Here is a 20,733-nt window from a genome sequence, read left to right as displayed (position 1 = left end):
CTGCGCAGCCGGAACAAGGATATAATCTATTCGAGACAAACTGTGGTGCGCACCCAAAACGTGTGTATAGTGTGTTCTGCCTGGGTTATGTGCCCTCCAGCCATCCACCAGTCCATTTGTGTCAAAAAATTCAGGAAGCCACCGCTGAGCAGGCCTAAGTGCACGAGGCGGATGTCGGTCTAGTTCCCTAGCCATTACCGCGTTGAAGTCTCCACCCAGCACCAAGAGTCCCAGTGGAAATGTCAAGAAGATCGAGCTCAGGTCTTTGAAGGTGTCTTCAGGCCAGGTGGAACATAGATTGAGACGAACGTGGCTGTCTTCCCTTCCCATTGGCCCAAGATCCCAACATATCTGCCACGCTTGTCTGACCACGTGGCTTGTAGTGTGAAAGGGAATTAGTTTTTTGATCAGTATGCTCATCCCACGTGACCCAAAGGTGAATCCCGCGTGTGCCACCAGGTTATACCCTCACCTATGTAGGGCACTACACTTATTCCCAATTAGGTGCGTTTCCTGCAAAAGAATCACGTCTGGGGCATGTCTTCTGATGAACTGGTTAACCATCCCTCTCTTTATCTTGTCTCACAGTCCATTAACATTCCAACTTAGTACGCTGACCCCCAATCCCCATCTATCACTCATCACTATGTCCGTGCGGAAGTCCATCTTGCCCTGTATTTTCCTTTAATGGTGTTAAAACAATTAAAACGAAAAACAATTCAAATTCAAAATTAAGAAACATAATGCACCCCTCCCAACTCCCTGCACCCCTGCTCACGGTGTCCGCAGATTACAAAACTGTCGCCCTACACACAAATACTAACAACTAACTAAAGGTAGTTAAGAGGAGGAAGGCCGGCACTCCAACCCCCTCCACCCCCCATGTCCCTGTCCACATAAGCAAAATGTTGCACGAGGATCGAACAAAGTTTGTGTCCAATTGCTTGGCTCCCAACCCCTGTACCTGACCGTTGTTCATCGAGCATCTCAAGCGGCTCTCAATCTTGTTCCTGTGTCTCCCGTACTCCTCCATTGTCCCGTGTCCCAGCGCCACTGGGGTGACGACTGTCCAGCCAGTCAGACGCCACCTCTGGATTGTCGAAAAACCATGCTCTACCCTCAACCTAACAACTCACAGTATCGCCGGGAGCATCATGGCATATTTCAGTCCTTTGTCCCTGAGTTTCTTCTTGACGGCAAGAAAGTTTGTGCGTTGTCTCTGTACCAGCTGCGTGAAGTCGGGAAAGAAGGAGAGAGTGGCATTCTCATAGCGCAAAGGGGGCTCCGCAAGGGCGGCCTGCATGATTGCGTCTCTGTCTCTAAAGTTTAGGACCCATGCAATCATCGGTCGCGGGTGCACTCCAGGCTTGGGTCGCCCACCCGGGACCCTATGTGCTCGTTCAATAGTGAAGAATTTACCAAGGCCCTTGGGCTTGAGGTGTGTTATGATCAACTCCTCTATGAACAGATCGGGAGCCGGGCCTTCTGATTTTTCGGGCACTCCCAGGATGCGGATTTGTTGCGCCGAGATCTCCCTTCATAGTTGTCCAGCTTCTGTTCGGCCGATTCACAGAAAGATTTCAGGTCACGTACTTCCCGCTGGAGCTGTGTCACATCCTCAGTCAAGCTAGTTGTCTTTATGTCCAGCGAATTGACTTTTTCATTGACTTTGGTGAGGTCAGCCCGAATAAGATTCACCTCAATAGAGACCGTATCCAATTTATAATCTAACGACTCCATTTTTTGCCCCAAAGATGATCTGACCCCGTCTATGGCCGCCATAACGTCCTGCAAGGTCAATTCTGAAACAGGGCGCGTGGAGTCCCCCCCCCCCTCCGCTGGGGTGTGTTGAGAGTCCATCGGCAAGCCTCTAGGTAGAGTATAGCGGTCCAGTTTATTAGCTTGGACCTGTCGCATGCCCTTGGCCATCCTATACTGGCTTTTGTCTGTGTCTGGCTTAGACGCCATGTGTAGGCCAAGTCTCAATGCTCACCAGTGGCTCCTGCTCAGGGGTTTCCGTTTTTACGATCTGTTGCCTGCAGGAATACAAGGCCCCCCCCCACACAAGGACAGGTCCAGGGCGGCGTCCAAACCAACAGCACACTGGTGACACACTCAGAGTCCAGCAACTGTGTTAAGCGACGTAACCCCAATCCCCTCGGGCCACACGAACCCCCACCTCTGCTGGCCCACTCCCAGCTCGGGAGGAATGTTCTTTCCTTGATGTGAAAATTGAGGGGGGGTGTCCCAGGTCTCCACACTGGCCAGGTACTTGTCTCTAGGGAAATCACTAACCGCTTCTGTGCCCTCTGCTTGGTGTCTTTCACCTCCGCATCCGCAGCGACAGCGCTGGCCCCGGTCTCATGCGGCCACTGCTTCTCACCGGCACAGCTCCACCCAATTGCAGCCGAAAATCAGGCCGGACGGCCGTCTTGCGCCAAGGAAGGCGTCGCTGGCAAGAGAAGATCTTTACTCGTGCCTTGCCTTTGTGTCTCTCAGAGGAGGGGCGGATCGCCACGCAAGTCACTCACCCCCATTCCTCACACGGACCCACTGAGCCCCGATCACACCGCCGCACCGCGGCGGGCTCCAACGGCGCTGCTCCACATGGGCATCCTGCAGTGTGTGCCTCAGATGGGGGGGATCAGGCGCCAGATGAGGGGGGATGTCTCCCATCGTGCTGTCCACGATAATTGGTCACCCACAGGACTCAGGGCATCGGCGGACGACGGTACCTGCAAAACCGGCGACTTCCGGACTGGGCCGTCGAGTTCCTCTCTCCCCGGGAAAGCTCGCGCTTCACTCCGGCCCCCGGCTCTATCTGTGTCAACCAGACCCAACCCTGCGGAAGCCGTATCTCCAGTTCCCAGCAACGTCGGGACACCGGGTTTTCGCCCGACGGCACCGCGAAAGTCCCTCTCTTGATTGCTGTTCCTCTAGGGCAGGATGATGCTCAGAATATCGGATTCAGGGGGTGGTGGTGATGGAGCTGATGCGTTACGCGGCCATCTTGGTCCGGTGCTAGGCTCCTCCTGACCTGAGGGCTTTTCATTGTGTTTTTGTTAATTGATTGGGGAGCTAACCCCCGGTGGTCTTAATATATTTTCTCCCCGGACCCTCCCTTCCCTTTGTTGTATAAAGATAATATTCCCCTCTGCCACTTTTAACAGCAGTTGAATAATGCCAACCTAGGTGCAGCTGAAGCATTTGTTACTTGCCTCCAAACAAAAACCTTTGTCCATGATCTACAGAGAGAGGTGTGGGAGCCAGTAGCCAATGGACAGCTAGTCCCTGTAGCTGGTCCGCCCCTGAGGTGACCACATCTGAGGGTGTGGGTCCCTTTTTCAACCCCAAACCCTCTTTTCTGCCACTCTTAAAGATGGCAGAAATCAAATTTTAGTGTACAGACCAGGCTGCTCACCCTGGAGGTGTGACTAGTCTTCTGGGGGTGTACACCTCATGGAATAACTAATTTCCCGCCTGTCCGGGTGCATATGTGCTTGGGGCAGGGAGATGGCTGATCTATATTAGAGGGGGTGCAGCCTTTGAAGCTCACTTGATGTGCCACTTCACTAGCCTGCTTGGGAGTAGGAAGGTGTTACCTCCTTCCTGCACAAGCTTTTGTTCCTGGCTCCTGAGAGTAATCACACTGCCTGGCAGGAGGTCAGAATCCTGTCTTGGCTGCAGCAAATGTGTGAAGCGCTGGCTGGCCAGCCAGAGCATAGAGAAGCTGTGGCAACCAGGTGGGCAATCTCTAAGGAGGAGATTCATGTCATGGGTGAGTAGGCGCGTTGTTTGACACCAAACATGACATATTTCAGTGGTACCATAATGGAGCTGCCAATCTCGAGAATGCCCAGGTGGCAGCCGACGTTATCCTATGGACCACTAGTTTCCAATGGGGAATGCCACTATAGGGACATATAGGCTTGCACTTATATTTCCTCACCTTTAATATAATGCATCCTGCCTCCTATGCTCAGGAGGCCTTCCTTAGGGGGTGCATGACATATATTAAAAATAGATTATTGAATGTGCCACACATGGCAAGGGGACAGTCGAGTTCAAGCAGTTTGCACTGCTCCTGCAGTCTGCAATGGCAGGCCGGCTGTCAGTAGTTTACGTGGGTCACTCAGGGTGGCACAAAACCATGCTGTAGCCCTGGGGATCCCTTTACCATCAATACCCAGGGTACACAGACCATATTCTAAGGACTTAGAATGGGGTAAAGTCTTTGCCAATTTGGTATTACCAAGTTGAACATAACAATTTTGGACACGAGCACAGGCACTGCGGTCTGGGCGGCAGACTCCAGTGCAGTATCAGAGTCATAACCATCAGAATTTCTAGCAAAAAGTGTGGGGGGGGGGGCAGGGGGACAAGACAAAAAGAGTACTTTCCTACAATGCCTATGTGAAAGTAGGCATCCTTGAGGTCAAGGACAGTCAGGAAATCACACTGTTGCATCAAGGGATGATGTCCTGCAGGACAGTCATATGGAAATGTACCAACACAGAGGCATGATGTATGTTTAGAGGACTGAGGACCAAGATAGGCCTGAGGGGGTATTACTTTTGGGAATGAGGCAGTACAGAGAGTAGACAATTTCTTCTTCCTAACGTGAAAGTACTTCCTTCTATTGCGCCTTTCTGGAGAAGCACTTACATCTCTTTCTTGAGGAGACAGAGATTGACCCTGCTGAGGGCGTGTATTTAGGGTGAAATGTTGGAAGGGGGTTTAAGAAGGTCTATATAATAGACCACCGCTAAAACCCATTGGTCTGATGTGATTTCAGCCCAGCGAGATAGGAAATCTTGGATTATCTCCCCAATAGGGGACATATGGGGGGGAGGGAGGGGGATGTGAGGCTGGTCACTACTTTGAAGTGGAAGCTTGGGAGGGGTGTGGGGGGGTCTTGGTTGACCACAAAGCCTCCGCTATGTGCTGACCAGAACCCAATGGCAGAGGGGGTCCAGAAAGAGGCAGTCACTTGTTTTCATGCTCCAGGGGTGGGTGCCCGACTCCCTTAGGAGCAGCGCTCTAACATGGAGTGTGCCTTTTTATGTAACCCTGGTTGGCCATGGGTCTTGGGGGTGAGTGGTGCATTTACAATCCTGGGTGTGGTGATAATACCAGGGCTGCTGCTTTTCAGTGTTGGCTCGACATCCTGGTCTTCCTTATGTTTAACAAAACCGTCTCTGGACTGGGTGTTGCCTGGACTGCCGTAGTTTAAGACGGGCAGGCCTCTTTGCCTTCTATGGCACCGAAGAGATCTTCTATTTTGAAGATGTGCCGAGTTTTGAAGGAAGCTTGTTGGTGCATCTTGCACTGTGCCCAGTGCCCTTCCGTTTGATACCTGAGGGTCCTCTTTGAGTGGAAGGTGAGGCAGAATCACAGGAGGCATTATCATGGTCGGGAGAGAGGTACAACTTGCCAATGCCCTGATGGTCCAACAGCGGTTATTTAGAGTTACACCAGAGGCAATGTTGGAAGGGTCTCTGTTCCCCATTCCAGTCTGCAATCTTGGGTGTTGAAAGTCGAGATAGGACACATGGTCCTGGAAGGGCGTGTGGAGGCCTCTAGCATCCCAGTCATTGAGCAATGGTTATCGGTCATTAAAAGGCAGCCAGTGAAGTAGCACAATGGAGAGACATCAGGGCCCTTTCTGTTTTTCCGATGCATCAGTATTGAAATCCAGGCATGTGGGCCTGAAAACATGTGGGAACCACAAAGAAACTCGGAGCCCTCTTGTTTGCAAAAAAAGCCATCACAGATGAAGTCGGTGCCCATGCACATTACCGACCAAGGGAGAAGTCACATTAAACATAGAAGCTCGAAGGACTTAATTCAAAGAAAAACAACTTGCAAATGTCCAAACCCCAACACTAGATGGCAGGAGGTACGCAGAGCATGTGAATCTACAGCCACACATGCTATAAACATTATTTTACCAAAATTAAAAAAAGGCATATCATATCAATTCAACAGAATTTTACAGGTTATGCCCCTTACGTATAATTGGAAAAGATGGTATTCTATTTATTTCTGAGGTTTTGGATAGGTTTGGCCATTTTAGGAAGCTCTTAGATAACATTGGAGATGTCAAAAGCTCATGCGCAAGAAAACACTTTACATCACTATCTGCAGTGTGAAGTACCCGGCCAGAAATAAGGCATTAAAATTAAAGGCACTCATTTGAGATATTTCAGGAGTGGTTTATTAAAAAAAGCTGCTTCACTCCACAAGTCTGTCTTCGAGCTTGGAATAGCATAAAAAAGTAACTTTGTTATCCATATTTCTGTACAATAATTTACATCAAACAACTGACACAATTACAGATGTGGATTGGACTAATGGTAAATCAACAGAATCCCTGATAGATTGGTGCCTCAGAGAGGGCGGGGAGAAAACAAGTCACGTCAGGTGTTTCCAGCCATGAGGAGGCATAGATAGATAGATCTGTTGGTTATTTTTTCCATTTCCCTATAGCCCAGCCCACCGTTTCATATTAATTTATCTTGAAAGTAATGATATAAAACAGCTGTGACGCACATTATAATATGAGTAAAAGTTGAATTCCACTTTAGATGAAGGAAAACACTCTCACTTAAATGTGCTAGTTATACATTATCTCTTTGGTACTTTAAAAAGATTAAGATGGGGTGAGTCTGGAGCGAGGTAGAGAATGGGAATCAATAGCTATCCACGGGGAGGGGGTCACAGAAAAGCAAGAGGAAGGCAGAAACAGCTAGAATTTAACTGGACAACAGGGGTGGAAGAAGAAGAAAAGAGAGGAAATTACTGGGGAAGTGAGTGAGAACACAAGGAAAACTAAAATACCTGCAGGCCCCTATTGTGGGGTGAAGGTGGTGAACAGACAGTCCTCAACCGCATTCTGACCAAATCACACTACACATAGTGTGCATAAAACCTACTCAGGAGGGCAAAAGGGAAGGACAGACTCAACTGACCATTCACATCTTGGCATCAATGTAAAGAATAACACAATTGCACCAATTTTAACAGGGGTGTCGGGTTAAAATGAGGAGTGGTCAAAACATAGGTACTGCAAAAAAAGAAAAAAAAGAAGGACTAAAGAGAAAGAGGCATGGATAAGCAGTGAGTGAAGGTAGACGCGAGTGGGTGGAAACACGTAATAAATAAGAGAGGCAGTAAAGAAAATGATGTAGAGGAGAGAAAAAAGAATAAGGAAGATGAGTAGAGGGAGAGTGAAGAAAGATTCGACCAAGTGGAAAAAGAGTAAATAGAGTATGAAGTAAAGGGATGAGTGAAACGAAGGGAGCAGGGGGGAGTGAACAGTGAGATGTAGAGGAGATGAAAGGGTGCGAGCGAGACAACTAGGGAGGTAGTATTGAGGGTGCAATGCAGCAGATAAATGTGGGTGAGAGCGAGTGAGACAAGTAAGATGAGATTGAAGAGAAATTGGTTTGTAAAAAAGGCCTTGAGCTGTGGATTAAAACGTGTGGTATCTAAAGGGTAGGAAAAGTAATAAGTGAAGCATGGAAAGTGGTGTGTGTGTGGTCGAGGATGTGAAAGGTAGATGGTGACACAAGGCAGAATGTGAGACAGTGGGAGTGGAGTGACTGATGCTGAGAATTAGAAATGGAGTTATTTGAGGCGTTTTAAAATAGAACGCACACACACACACACTGTCTCTCTCTCTCTCTCTCTCTCTCTCTCTCTCTCTCTCTCTCTCTCTCTTTAAGCAAGATTTAGAAGAAAGTTGACAATCTACTCATAAGTGCAGGATGGACAAAAGAGAAAGAAATTGAAGAATAGAAAATGGTGAGAAAGACGAAGGGCAGAAGCATGGAGTGAAACATCTGAAAATGGCAAATACAATCCACATGAAGTATGTCCTATTTTCGCTTTGGTAACAGTGCTTATTTATGATATATTAAATGACATCACAGTGTAGCAGACAGTTCAGAATGTCATCTTTACCATTTGAGTGACAACCAAACCCCCTGGTTGTAAGCGCATTCATCCTTAGAAAGGAACAACATGGGGCCACAGCTCGCTTTCCAGTGTGTGAACACATGGCTCTGTGAACTTTGCATTCGAGTATACTGGAGTGAGGTAAGCAATTACAGCTCTTAATACCTCAATGGAAGACTAGCGTACAGCAGAGTGTCCTAGGCAGAGCAGTAGGCATGAGCCTTGTTTGTTTGTATCACCTTTAATTCCCTCCTGAAGAAGTGTCTTCTACAACTCATTTCTGTCTTTTAAACCATCCTCATGATAAACAGTGAATACGTATGATGGAAAAGCGTCAGAGTGGTGAAAGGTCAGGTTGGTGTGGAAAAAAAACCCCAAGGGGTTCCAGACAGTTCGAGGCAAAGTTGCATCCCAGAAATCAGAAGTGATAAAGCAAAAAAATAAAAAAAACGATTCTTTACTAGTGGGTCTTTAGCAAGCTAGGGTGGCGACTGTCACGTAACTTGTTGCCTGTTCTCTGCACTGGGGTCACTTTTCTTCAGCATAACTGAGCTCAGTTCCTGAATTAGTTTTTCATTCATTGGGGACTGCAACTGTGAACTCTTTTTCCGCATCGCACTCTTCAAAGGGTCTGTTGAGGGTGGGGGTTCAAAGAAAAGTGGGGGCATTGTGCGCAGGTCCAGGGCCCCTTTGGGTGTTGATCCTCTGAGAGGAGCAGTTTGCATTCGGCTAGGATCTGTGTTTCTCTCCAGGGAGACAGCTTTTTGAGGGCGGAGTCCATCAGCCGTCTCCCCTGGAGAAGAGCGTAAAGGGTCCAAGCAGTGGCTCCGGTCGAGTGATAGTGACTTTGTGGACTCAGCAGTAGGACCAGCCTCAAGGGATCTGGACTTCACAAGCACCGGCCCTGCAGGTGTCCCCTTTGTGGCGTGATCTTGAAACTTCATGGGCTTCCGCGTCCGATCAACTGGGGGCACCCAGGCTGGATCTGTAAGATACCCACTGTCCATCCCAGGTATAATCAGATGTTTTAAGTGGTCCACCTCCTCATAAACTGGGTCATCAAGTTCCTGGTCCTTCTGCTCTTCCAACGAGTCATGCTGCACCTTCATGGGCTGAGAAAAACATGTGTCTGTCAGGCATTGTACATGTGAAGAAAGAACATGCCAAATCCCCCTCACCCTCCCCAAGCAGGGGATTCCATCTGATTAGGGTAATGATGGTTAAAGTGATGGGCCACATGCATGGAAGTGTGGTCAAATGAATGTTAGCACTACTTACTCAATGGTAGTTGGCAATTAGTCACAGTATGGTGTTAACAGTTCTGTAGCAGTCAAGAGATTTAGACACCCCATATGACGATTTAAATTACCACTACATAATTTGGGAAGAGAACTGTTCATAAATCGAACAGAGAGAAGCCAATAGCAGCCACCAATACCAGAAGAGAGAAGACTTTTTTTTAAAAAAACTTTTAAACACATATCCTCTATGGAGAAGGTTGCCTGAAAACTCAGAGCATCCTACCTCTGTTGTTTTTAACGGAAGACTAGATGAGATTTATTGATATTTTTCTAAGGTCTTTCTTAGATCTTCTAGCAAGATATTTGACGGGACAAGTCGCAAGTGTGATATTAGTAGTAAGGAAAAAAAGTGTTTTCTTCTTTATTCAGATATGGTGGCTATAGTTCTTCACATGAAAAAATCCACTGGAGAGGAGGTAGAGAAAAAAGCAGAAGGGCTCGTCTTCCTGATTATGGTAAAAAAAAAACATGAAGAGCCTGTCCGTTAGTAATAGACTAACTGACCACTTCTGCGATGGACAACAGAATGTTTTCTTTTAATAACCCTCACCCAGGTGGCCAGGAAGAACCAGATGATGAAGCATGCCACCCAGGGGAAACCCAGGTGGGAGAGGGTTATTGAATTAACACATTCTGTTTTCCATCGCAGAAGCGGTCATTTAGTCTATTACTGACGGACGGGCTCTTCATGTTTTTTTTACTATAGTTCTTCAAAGGGAATACATTGACCAGCAGTTTTCAAGGTTCATATTATCGCAGTCAGGGCCAGTGCAAGGATTTTTGCCAAGCTACGCATTGACATTTTGACCATCCCTGGCTTCCCTAGAAACAGCTAGGCTACAACTACCACTCTACCTACGTATAAGAAAAGGCTAGTGCTCTTTGGTAATTTGCCAGTGGGTGACAGGCCCTAGAAATTCTCAGCTAATTTTCTTGTATTTTGTGTATAGCATGGCGATCACTGAACCTCTACTATTGTTTGTTTAGGCCTATGTTTCTATTACTCTGTGGTTATTTTTCCATTTCCCATCATATGGTGGTGGCTAGAAGTGGTATTTTTAGCGTTAGCGAGTCTGGCAACAGTTGGTTGAGTGGCATAGCCTACTGTGATGAGATCATGGGTGGGGCTTGGACTACCAGGTCAGTCTCATCATCCTGATTGCCTTTCTCCTGAATAAGCATGTCTGCACTATCTCAGTCATGCTTGACTACAACTGAAGTACTAGCCATGCAATAGATGGTGGTAAGTTAATTAAACTTTGACTTAAGTGTTTTATGTTTCTACTTCTTTTACAACACCTAGTACATGCTTAACAACTGTCTTGTGTATCCTCAATTTGATGCCTAACATATGATGTTCAGCTTTCTCCCTGACAGAAATTTGATTTCTACAATACCAATAGCAGCGAATCCTAGATAAACAATGACACCCAACGGAGAGTGGCACAAACCACCTACAGCTAGCAATAAATCCTGTGAACCACTATAGGTATTTATTTGGTGACAGGGTTGCTTCATCACCGAACTTCAAAAGCAAAGCCCTTCAGAACAGGGGTAACTGTGTTTTCTGCTCTGCGCTGGGAAAAATTAACATGTCAGAGCTTTAAACAAGAGTGTAAGAGATGAAAAACAAAACAATTTAAGGGTGATGGTTTAAAGTTATATTATGACAAAGCAGCGGTGGAAAGGACGATGAGATAGCACAACAGGCAGGAGTTCTAACAGGTCAACTAAACTGGAGAACAGTTATCTCCTCTGTTTTACATGACTGACTACCCGTCTCCTAGTTTTTGGTATTCCAGAGGCATCGGCCCATTGGAAAATGGCCTGTTTTGACAAAAAATCACCCCATCTCTGTAAAATCCCTCTCCAGCGTAACAAGCGAAATAAAAAACGAAATGGAACTATGAATTGCACTGGTGTTGAGGGAAGGAATGAAGATTAACGTGAGTTTCAGATTGGGTGTACACAACAAAGTTAATCAGGCATCGGATATTGACATGCAGCGGTTCTGATTCATCCAGAAAGGATCTACACGGCACTACTGCTATTTAAATGAAAGATGACAGAGCCCATTGCACCAGCATGCAAAAAGAACTACACCATGCACATCGCCAGGTCAATACTCACAAAAAACATGGACAGTGTCCTTCGCGCATGTAGTCGCCGCTGGAGAAGTGTAGGATGAGCAAGAAAAAGAGAGACAGGACATGAGGAGAGAGGGTAGTAAAAAGAGGGAGGAAACAGGTGGGCAACACAGGTAAGAAGAGGTGAAAATTAGGAAGATGAGCAGGAAAAGGGAATAGAATAAGAAAGGTAATGAGTCTCTAAGTGCATAGGATAGGAAATCTGGTTTACTCTTTTTTTGCTTTCCTTTCCACCCCAAACATCGACTTTGCTTCACACCAAACCTCCCTTGCACACTGTCCAAAAGTGATATCTAGAAGTTGAATAAAGACAATAGACAAACCAAGGGACCAGATATTGGCTACTTACCCAATTGCTACTGATATGTAAATTAACTTAATATGGCAATAGTCCATGCTATCCTAGAAATTTAACAGGTCTAATAAGTCAACCATCTGCATTTTGCCTCACTGCAGAGTGCTCCCAATGTAGACTCTAATACTGGACCAGATGGCAGCTGAAAATATTTGAGTTAAATGACACATAGTGAGTTATTAGGGAAGAAAGACTATTACTACAGATGCATGTGCTTAACTAGCACCTCATGCCACTATCAACCATCGACTTTTGAGGGGCATGTTTGGAAGCATACTTTTTATAATTACCTCCATTAGGTACTTAATAATTTTTGGAAATAACCTTTTGGTATGTACTAACGAGCAAGGCTGGAATTGTGGGCTGATGAAGACGTAGATGCTAGTGAAGCACATACCACACACCTAACTGCTAGTGAGCAGGACTGACATCATAATCGAAGTAACAGAAGACACCACATTTCTATCTTTACTAACTACTGCAATGAGGCTTACTAGTTCATCCAAATGAAATGGAGTTCTCTCGTAACCTTATCTAGTTGTTTCATTGTAAGCTTACACAAAAGTAAAGGCAAATCAATAATAAATAATCAAACTACAGAAGTTTGTTGTCGGCAAAACTGTAGGAGCATGATCTTGTCTCAGGTCTGCATGGACTTTCGAAAGCATGGTGAGGACACAAGCAGAGTGAGAGTGGCATTAAACCATTTACCGAAGTTGAACCAGTATGTGCTATTATGCACAGAAGATTTGGTATAGATATTGCTTGGATATTGTTTTGAAGAAAATAATTAATTGTACCCGGCATAATAAATGCGGCTGACTTTCATACATACTACTAGGAGAAAGTCATGGCTTGCAATCCAGACTTGGTCGGATGAACAAGTTATTTACCTTCAGTAGCGCTCTTTATGGTGGATACTTTATATATAACAGATTCCTCACGTTTAGAATATTCTCCAGCCGCCAGAGTGATCTGGAAATTTTCAAAACAGTGCTCCCGTGTGCTTCTAGGGGGCATCATGTGGCTCCGAGTCTGCCTTGTTTTGACCAAGAAGTGGCAAAGCAGAGCTGCATATAAGCGCCACTCCTGCGCACCAGCAACAGTTTCTTGTTTGACTCTTTCTGCACCCTCAGATGAGGAGCACCAAAAAACATTCAGAGGTACAAGTGTGCAATTCTCTAATTTGCAAACTTTTTAAATGACATAAAAAGACCACTCCACAGAATGGGGGGTTGGGAGGGCAGTGAGGAATCTACTATTAGAGTATCCACCTGAAGGAAAATGTTACTTACCCAGTATGCATCTGTATGAGTTATGTAGTGCTGTAGATTTACATGCTTAGCATAAGCAAACCATCTAGTGTTGGGCTCGGAAAAATGCAAGTTGTTTTTCTTGAAAGAAGGCTTTGGAGACACAAGGTGTACTAACTCCTCTTCTCGCTTGCAATGCACATGGTCCTCGACTCCATTGTTAGATTGTTTTTGACTTGACGGGTGAGGATAGAGTGTTAAGGATGATGTATTCTAGTGAGATGACAATGCGAAAATAATGTAATGTACAACGTTGATAATTGCAACCAACACAGGTTTCCGGAGAGGAGGGTGGGCGCATGTGAATCTACAGCACTACATGCCATAAACAGATGCTTAATGGGTAAGTAACATTCTCCGTTTGATGGCATGTGTGGCTGTAGATACAAATGCTTAGCATAGACTGTAAATCAGTTTTCCTTCTAAAGCGGTGGCTAGACTGTGTTGGTTGCATTTGTTTGAAATAAAGTTCTGAGAACCGCTTGACCTGCATTAGCTTGTTGACAGGCCATGACATCTACACAGTAATGTTTTGTAAATATGTGCAGTGAGGTCCATGTAGCTGATTTACATGTCAGCCATGGGTATATTCCCTAAGAATGCCATGGAAGGTCACTTTTTGAAAGTAAAGTAAGCTTTTCAGAGGACCAGTGGTAGGTAACTCATTCTTCTGATGGATATTTCTAACTGCGTATTCCTCACTGTAGGAAAGTGACCCTTTTTGCATGGTTACACCCTAACTTTTTGCCAGCTACAACTTGACTGAGTGTGCCCTGGGTCCCTGCCACTCAGGTTCTCAGAGCCTGTGTTCTTTCCCAAAACTGTACCTTTGTCTTTACAATTGGGCCTCTGAGGGCTGCCGCATGTATTATGCCACCATCAGAGGCCCCTCACCTTAACACCCATACACTGCCATTGCAGGCTGAGTGTTCTGGTGTAGATTAAAACCGAAGAGTCGACATGGCACCCATACCTGGTTGAATTGCCTCCCAACACTGCCAGTGGCATGGGTAAGACACCCTTCTAGCAGGCCTTACCGCCCTAAAAGCAGGGTGCAACATACCACCGGCGAGGGCATAGCTGCATGACCACTATGCCGCTACAGTATCTTTGCCATTCACAGGCATTGTAAGCGCAGCGACGCCATTTTGAGTATAGGGGCTGAGTGTTTGTCATTACAAACTCCACGGCCCCAGAACGGGTCCACTGAAAACTGGGAAGTTTGGTACAAAACGTCTCAGCACATTAAACCTGCACTGATGCCAGTGATGGAGTTAATGTAAAATGCACTCAGAGGGAATCTTAGAGAGGCCCCCTGAAAAACGACCAGCCCTAGTGTGGTCCCTGACCGGCTACCAGCCATCTGCCCCCAAAAGACAGGATTCTGGACCCCTGGGTAGAAAGCCTCTGCTCTCTGGGTTCTGAAACAAAGCCCATCCTTGACAGAGTTGACATGCCTCCTTCCCCAGGATGGGCAAGGTCCACGAAGGGGAAGCTTTAAAGGCCTGACAACTTTGTAAGCTACCCCAAGCAATTTGCTGCTATCAGCAACTGTTCCCCACCAGTTCTGACCCCCACTTTGGGCGGGAAAATTCGGGAAAAGCTAGCCAGGAAGGGAGATGTGCCAACCCCACCCCTCAGGTGGGGGAGGCGCAGTGAGGCACATATCTCAGTCCCCTCCATCTTGAGGATGAGGGGACTCCCCCAATCAGGAAGAGGTTTATGCCCCCCTCCCACTAGTGGTTGGCATAATAGGGGTTGTAGACACCACAGGGAGAGACCCATTGGTCCCAATCTGCACATCCCTGCAACACCCCTAAATCTAGTATTTAGGGGCACCCCTGAACCTTGCCTCTTCAGATTCTATTACCTAAGAAGAATAAGGACCAAGAAGATAGCGACTGACTTGGCCCCAGCCCTACTGGCCTGTTTCCTCCTAGAGAGACCCTGCTTTCCGAAATTGGTGTGGCCCGCAGCCAGCAACCTCAAGAACCCGTGAGGACCTGTGCTGTCTTCGACAAAGACTCCAGTTTACCGGCGATACCGGATTTATCCAGCAAAGAAACCAACACCAGTCTCCTAATCCATGACACTGCACCACTCTGCACTCGATGCCCACGGTCCGAGTTCAAGTGAACCACTTACCCTGAGACATCTCCCCAGCAATCCTGACCTTGTCTGCACCGATGGCTGACCTCTCCAAGACCCCTCCTCAATGCCTGCAGCCTCTGTTCGAAGGGACCCCCCGACCGCGACAGGAACCAGCTAAGGAAACCAGACACTAAAAGATAACCCTGCTTCCTCCACCCCCGACTTTGGGGAGCCCAGCTGATGGTGCCCAGGTGTCCCTCAGCTATCCAACCTACCTGTCCAGCTGATGGTCACCTTTGTCCAGCCTCCTGGTCTAAGCCTGCAGCATTTCTTCCTGACCGACGTCCACCATTGATTTTTATTGGAAGCCTGATAACTATTTTGCGCCATGCCGCCCATGTGCCGCTGGAGGTGTGCTGCCGGTGCCTACTTTTGGCCACCTTTGTGCTTACCTTTGATTCCTGGGCCCTGTCTCAGAAACAGCCGGTACCAACCTATGAACACTGCATTGGGCCCAACCTCTCCTTTGACCTCTGCACCCGACCGCCCCTGTGCCGCTAAGGGTGCACTCTCCTTACCTACCTGACCACTACCCAGTGTAAGTGCTACCAGCTCGTGACTGAACTACAAAACCGTTTACTTACCTGCAAACCTAATACTTAGTTTTTCTCTATTGTATGCTGTGTTTTTCTCTTAAGTGTTGACCCTGTCTTGTACTGCAACAAAGTAACTTTGTGTCTTCAAAAGAGTAAACCTACTTACTGATGTACTGTGATGCCTTGACTGTGTTATTAGTTTGTTTCACGCTAAAACTAGAAAGGTAACTACAAAGTAACTAGAAAGTCATCTAAAGTATTTACAAGTATTCAAAAGAGCTTACAACCCATTTGTTCTACTGCAAAGTAACTTGTATGTTTCTACAAAAACAGTGCACACTGTACCTTGAAAAGTATTATTGTATTGAAAGTATCACTTATCAGCTACTGAGTAAATCTTAATTCTAGTAATAAAAATAGCAATGTAACACATTTTTCATACAAGCAATTGGTCTGGATTCAGTCTGTTGAGGGTGTGACATAATTTCTTGCCTGAGTTTATACAAAAAATGCTTAACACTACACTCTGATAAGCTGCTCAACCACACTACCACAAAAGAGAGTAAGGTATTATCTACTTTACCCTCTGCTATACCTCTGGGGATCCACTGGACTCTGTGTACACTTCACCTCACTTTGGTATAGTATATACAGAGTCAACTTCCTACACTCACCTTTAGAAAAGATACCAAAGCAGAACCTCTTAAAGGTGGAGACTCTGTGAATTGGGTTCAAAGCAAAAATGTCCTGCAGAACCAAATATGTGAAAAGCCATTCTCGTTGGACTTGGCTGTCAAGTCATTAGTGCTTTGTGAACATGTGCACTGATGCCTATGTGGCAGCCGGGCAGATGTTGAGAACATGCACTCCATGTGCCAGCACAGTGGTAGCAGCCTTGGCTCTAGTGGAATCAGCCCTCAGATCTTCTGGAGGCTGCTTCTTGGTCAATTGTGTAGGAGGTCTTAATGAAGAGGACTACTCACCATGACAAGAAGTTTCTGCATTGTTTTCCAATTCTTAGTTTGTGAGAATACCGCAAAGAGCAGATTATCCATCCTATGGTCTTTGGTGCGATCAACATAAAAGCTCAGAGCTTTCTTAGGACCCAGTCAATGGGAGTCTCTACTCTTCTTTTGAGGAGTAAGGTGGAGCAAAGAGGGCGGTGGATTGCCCAGTGTGAAACAGAGTCATACCATTCTGCAAGAGGGCCGCCATGGACCTCAACACCAGCTTATCTGGGAAATAGGTGGTGTACGGCAGCTACACAGATAGATCATGGAGCTTACTTACATGACAAGATGAAAGTGAGAAGGTGCAGTGAGCATCTGTGAATTGGGGTACACAAAGAAAGTCAGGACCAAATTGAGATCCCACTGTGACATCAAAAACTGTTTGGGACATGTGTGTCAAACCTTTGCTAAAATGCTTCACCACTAGGGGTATGTGAGATTTCCATAATTTGATTTTGTATTTCATGGAATTTAGGCATTATGCGTAATTAAATGAAATGCAAATCTGTCACTATATTTTAGATTGAAATGCATCCGCAAGCTAATTTTCAACACAGACATATTTCTACTAAAAAGTAGTGCAAAAAACAAAAGCACAGGGAACAGCAGCTGCTACTGTTCCATTGTTCCCAGTTTATTTTTACCATGAATGGGGCGTTAATGGTAAATCTTTACTGCAAACGGCAAGTAATTATGCAACCTGGCACAAAAAGCCTAATTTCTGGATTTTTGCATCACAAGAAGTGATTTAAATAAGTACAGTTAGTACTTCAAATACAAAAAGACCAATAGGGCCGACAAATAAATTATAAGAGTACCCACTGCATGGCCGAGGACAAAACTAAAAGCAATTCATCAGACATTTTCGTTTGTAAGGGTCCTGTGCTGCTGACTCAACACCAGTCCACACATTTGTTCCAGCATACAGCATAGATAGACTTTGTAGAATGACATCTGGAGCCAGGGTGACATCCACAAACTCAGATGTCAAATCAAACACACTCAACTGCCTGTGCTCAATCTCCACACAGACGTGTAGATTGTGCATGTTTGGGTGAAGAACCCTGTCCTGCTGCTGCAACAGAAGATCCTCCTGCAGCAGTAGCCTGATGAGAGGACAAATGCTCATGCCCAGAAGATCCAGGGTCAATATGGAGCCACTACAATGACTAGGGCCCAGACATTTCAGATCTTCTTCAGAACTCAGGACAGGCAGTGGAGGAAAAGCATATAGGAGTCTCATGCTCCACTCTAATCTGAATGTGTATCAGAGAAAAAGAAATCTTGAGAATTTCAATGCACAGATGTCTTGACACTACATGTTCTTGGCGGTGGTGAAAAGATCCAACCAGGGCTCTCCCATCTAGATGTCCTGCACCATTTTGAGATTTAACTGTCAATTCTGACCCTCTAAAATCTGCTGGCTGAGATTCCCCCCCCCCCCCTTCCTCGCGGCATTCAAAGATCTCACAAAATGATCCACAATCGGGGATCAGCCAACTCCAGGAGAGCAATGCTCTTAACACAAGCCCCAGGATCACACCCTGCCCTGCTGTAGCAGTACCATATGGCAGTGGTGTTGTCTGCGAGAACCTGTCCAAGCATTCACTTCATGGATGGCAGGAAGGCTTTCAACGCCAAGCAAATGACCTGAAGGTCCAACAGATATTTTGGAGCTGGATTTCCACTAGAGAGCAGAGTCATCTGATCTCTTCCTCTCCAAGATAATCATCCCAGCCGAGCAGGAACGCATCCGTCACCCTTGTCAACTCTGGGAGGGAAAGAATCAGGGATCTGCTGCTAGTCAAGCTGCAGACTTTGTGCAGTCTCTTCTAAAACTTGGATGACATCCAAAAGATTTCCTTGGTGCTGTGGCCACTGAGTTCATATGCCACAGCAGAGCTGTCATAAGTCTTCTGGCAAAGTGGATAAGCAGGATGCATGAGGTCAATAGGTCCAGTTGATCTCATCGAGGTCCAGGACCGAGGCTGAAATATCAGGATCATAGTCTGAATGTCCTGGACGCATTGCGATGGAGTAAAGGTCCTGAACTGCACTGTGCCCAGAGCAGCTCCCTTAAAAGGAAGCCTATGAGAAAGAGTGAAGTGTGACTTCCGCTCATTGATCGAGAACTCAAACGATTCCAGGAAGTTTGCCTTTGTTTGGAGGTCGTCTCCGACTGACTGTTGTGAGCCCGTGTTCAACTTTCAGTCGCTGAATTAGAGGTGAGTATTTTGAATCTGTCTTTCTGTAAAAAAGAGAACAGAGGGCTAAGATCCAAAATAGGATGAAGGCCTCTGTCCTTCTTTGGCATAAGGAAATAGGAGGAGTAGCAACCTGTCCCTACTCCTGAGGTTGGCCCCTCATTGATGGCCCCTTTGGCCAACAGAGTCTGCACCTCTCCTAACAAGACAGATAGGTGTTCCTCCAAAAGCTGTTCTGATGTAGGAGGGAGTTGAGGTGGGTCAGGAAGGAAGAGGAGGACACAGCCCTGATGGGTGATCTGGAGAATCCATCTTTTAGATGTAATGGCCTTCCTGCCTGAAAGAAAAAGTCTGATCCTGCCTCCCACCAGGTTGTTGTGTGTAGCTAACGGCAAACTAAAGCAAGCTTAGAGGCTAGTGTCATAGGGGCATAGGACCAAGTGAACCAGTATCCCTGATGACCTGCATGTCTCTGTTTGTAGTCTTTGGTGAGGACATGGTTCCCTTGTACACCCGAAAGAATTTCGAAAACATTCTGCAAATGACAAAAGGTAGCAAAGCTCCAGGTCAGCATACGAAGGCACAAAAAGAAAAGACCTGATGTTGGCCCACGGGCAGAGCTTAAATGTGTCTCTACTCCATCACGTCTGGTGCCGAGCGAGGCCAACGTGGAGTGGTATGATGGCACTTAGTGGTGTGCAGGACCACTGCTATGAAAACCTTTTGTTTGAGTACGATGCCTGGAAAATATTCTAAAAGTGAGGAATTTGCAGCTAGAAGTAGCTGTCAGAAACAGCCTCACTTGTACAGCTTCATGGGGCCTGGTTGAAAAGGCATTAGAAAATAAGATATAACAAACTGTCACATACCCAAATGGGGAGACACGGATGTTACAAAGAGCTGTGGACATTCTCTATTACATGTGGACTATTTTTCAATGTGTCAGAAGTCACATTCTTTTCTTTCTTGATGCTCACTGACAAGGCAGTTACATGGCTTTTCTCCATGATCAACCAAGAATCACTGTGATCTGGTTGTGCTTTTTTTTTACCATGGATTTGACTCAGATGAAGAATCATCTTCATGGTATTTTGTGAAACTTGAATATCATTCATTCGAACAGCCCAGAAGAGGTAATCTACCGAAATTTCAGATCAGTGGATGGGTGGGCCTATTGCCATCATACGCTGGCAAGATAGCTTGGCAAGTTAAGCACCATATGCAAATATTTGGGTGTAGCTTGCCAGTTGCAAGGGCAAACCCTTTCAAGGTCAATAAAATGAATACCACTCAATTTTGAAAGTGTCAGTTAATTGTGTGCTAAATTCATGGTAGATACAAAAAACATCATTCAGAGGATGAATGCATGGTGCAGACCATCCATTCATCCATCTGCTAAAACATATTTTAGCAATAAATTCTTCCATTAACAAGATCTTGCTGCTCCCTGGAAAGGCGCCTTCAAAATCTCCCTTCATCATTTTCAGTTACAAACTGAAGATAAAATGTTGTTGTCCTTATGGATCTTGGTTTTAGAATCAGTCCACGTGCTGTTCTACTTTGCTCTGATGTATAGGTACTTGTAATATGAAGCACTGTGGATAAGGCTCAGCTTCTTGAAAATCTCTGTTCCATTTAGAACCACTTTAAAAGCTTTAGGTCTAAAGTTCTGTGGCCCATCCATTTTACCTAGTTCTAGGGTGGTTGTTCACATTGACCTTCATCCATGTGTTAAAGTAGGTGATTCAGGAACCTCT

General features: G+C 46.0%; 1 protein-coding gene across 5 annotated transcripts in view; it reads right to left on the bottom strand.

The window, feature by feature from the left end:
* Nucleotides 1-6,194: 6,194 nt before the first annotated feature.
* Nucleotides 6,195-20,733, bottom strand: part of ARAP3 (ArfGAP with RhoGAP domain, ankyrin repeat and PH domain 3) — a 530,251-nt gene continuing 515,712 nt past the window's right edge. For 3 of the 5 annotated variants that reach the window (XM_085617771.1, XM_085617774.1, XM_085617772.1), the window contains exons 33-34: nt 11,391-11,429; nt 6,195-9,071 (exon numbers count right to left, since the gene is read on the bottom strand). In XM_085617771.1, coding sequence (XP_085473897.1) covers nt 8,454-9,071; nt 11,391-11,429 — 657 coding nt within the window. In that variant the 3' untranslated portion in view covers nt 6,195-8,453. The remainder of the gene's footprint in view (nt 9,072-11,390; nt 11,430-20,733) is intronic. The other 2 variants (XM_085617775.1, XM_085617776.1) reach the window with 1 other exon arrangement.

This window comes from Triturus cristatus, chromosome 7 (genome assembly GCF_964204655.1).
Source record: "Triturus cristatus chromosome 7, aTriCri1.1, whole genome shotgun sequence".
NCBI lineage: Eukaryota > Metazoa > Chordata > Amphibia > Caudata > Salamandridae > Triturus > Triturus cristatus.
Note: the sequence above shows the minus strand (reverse complement) of the source record. Positions and strands in the feature narration are given on the sequence as shown.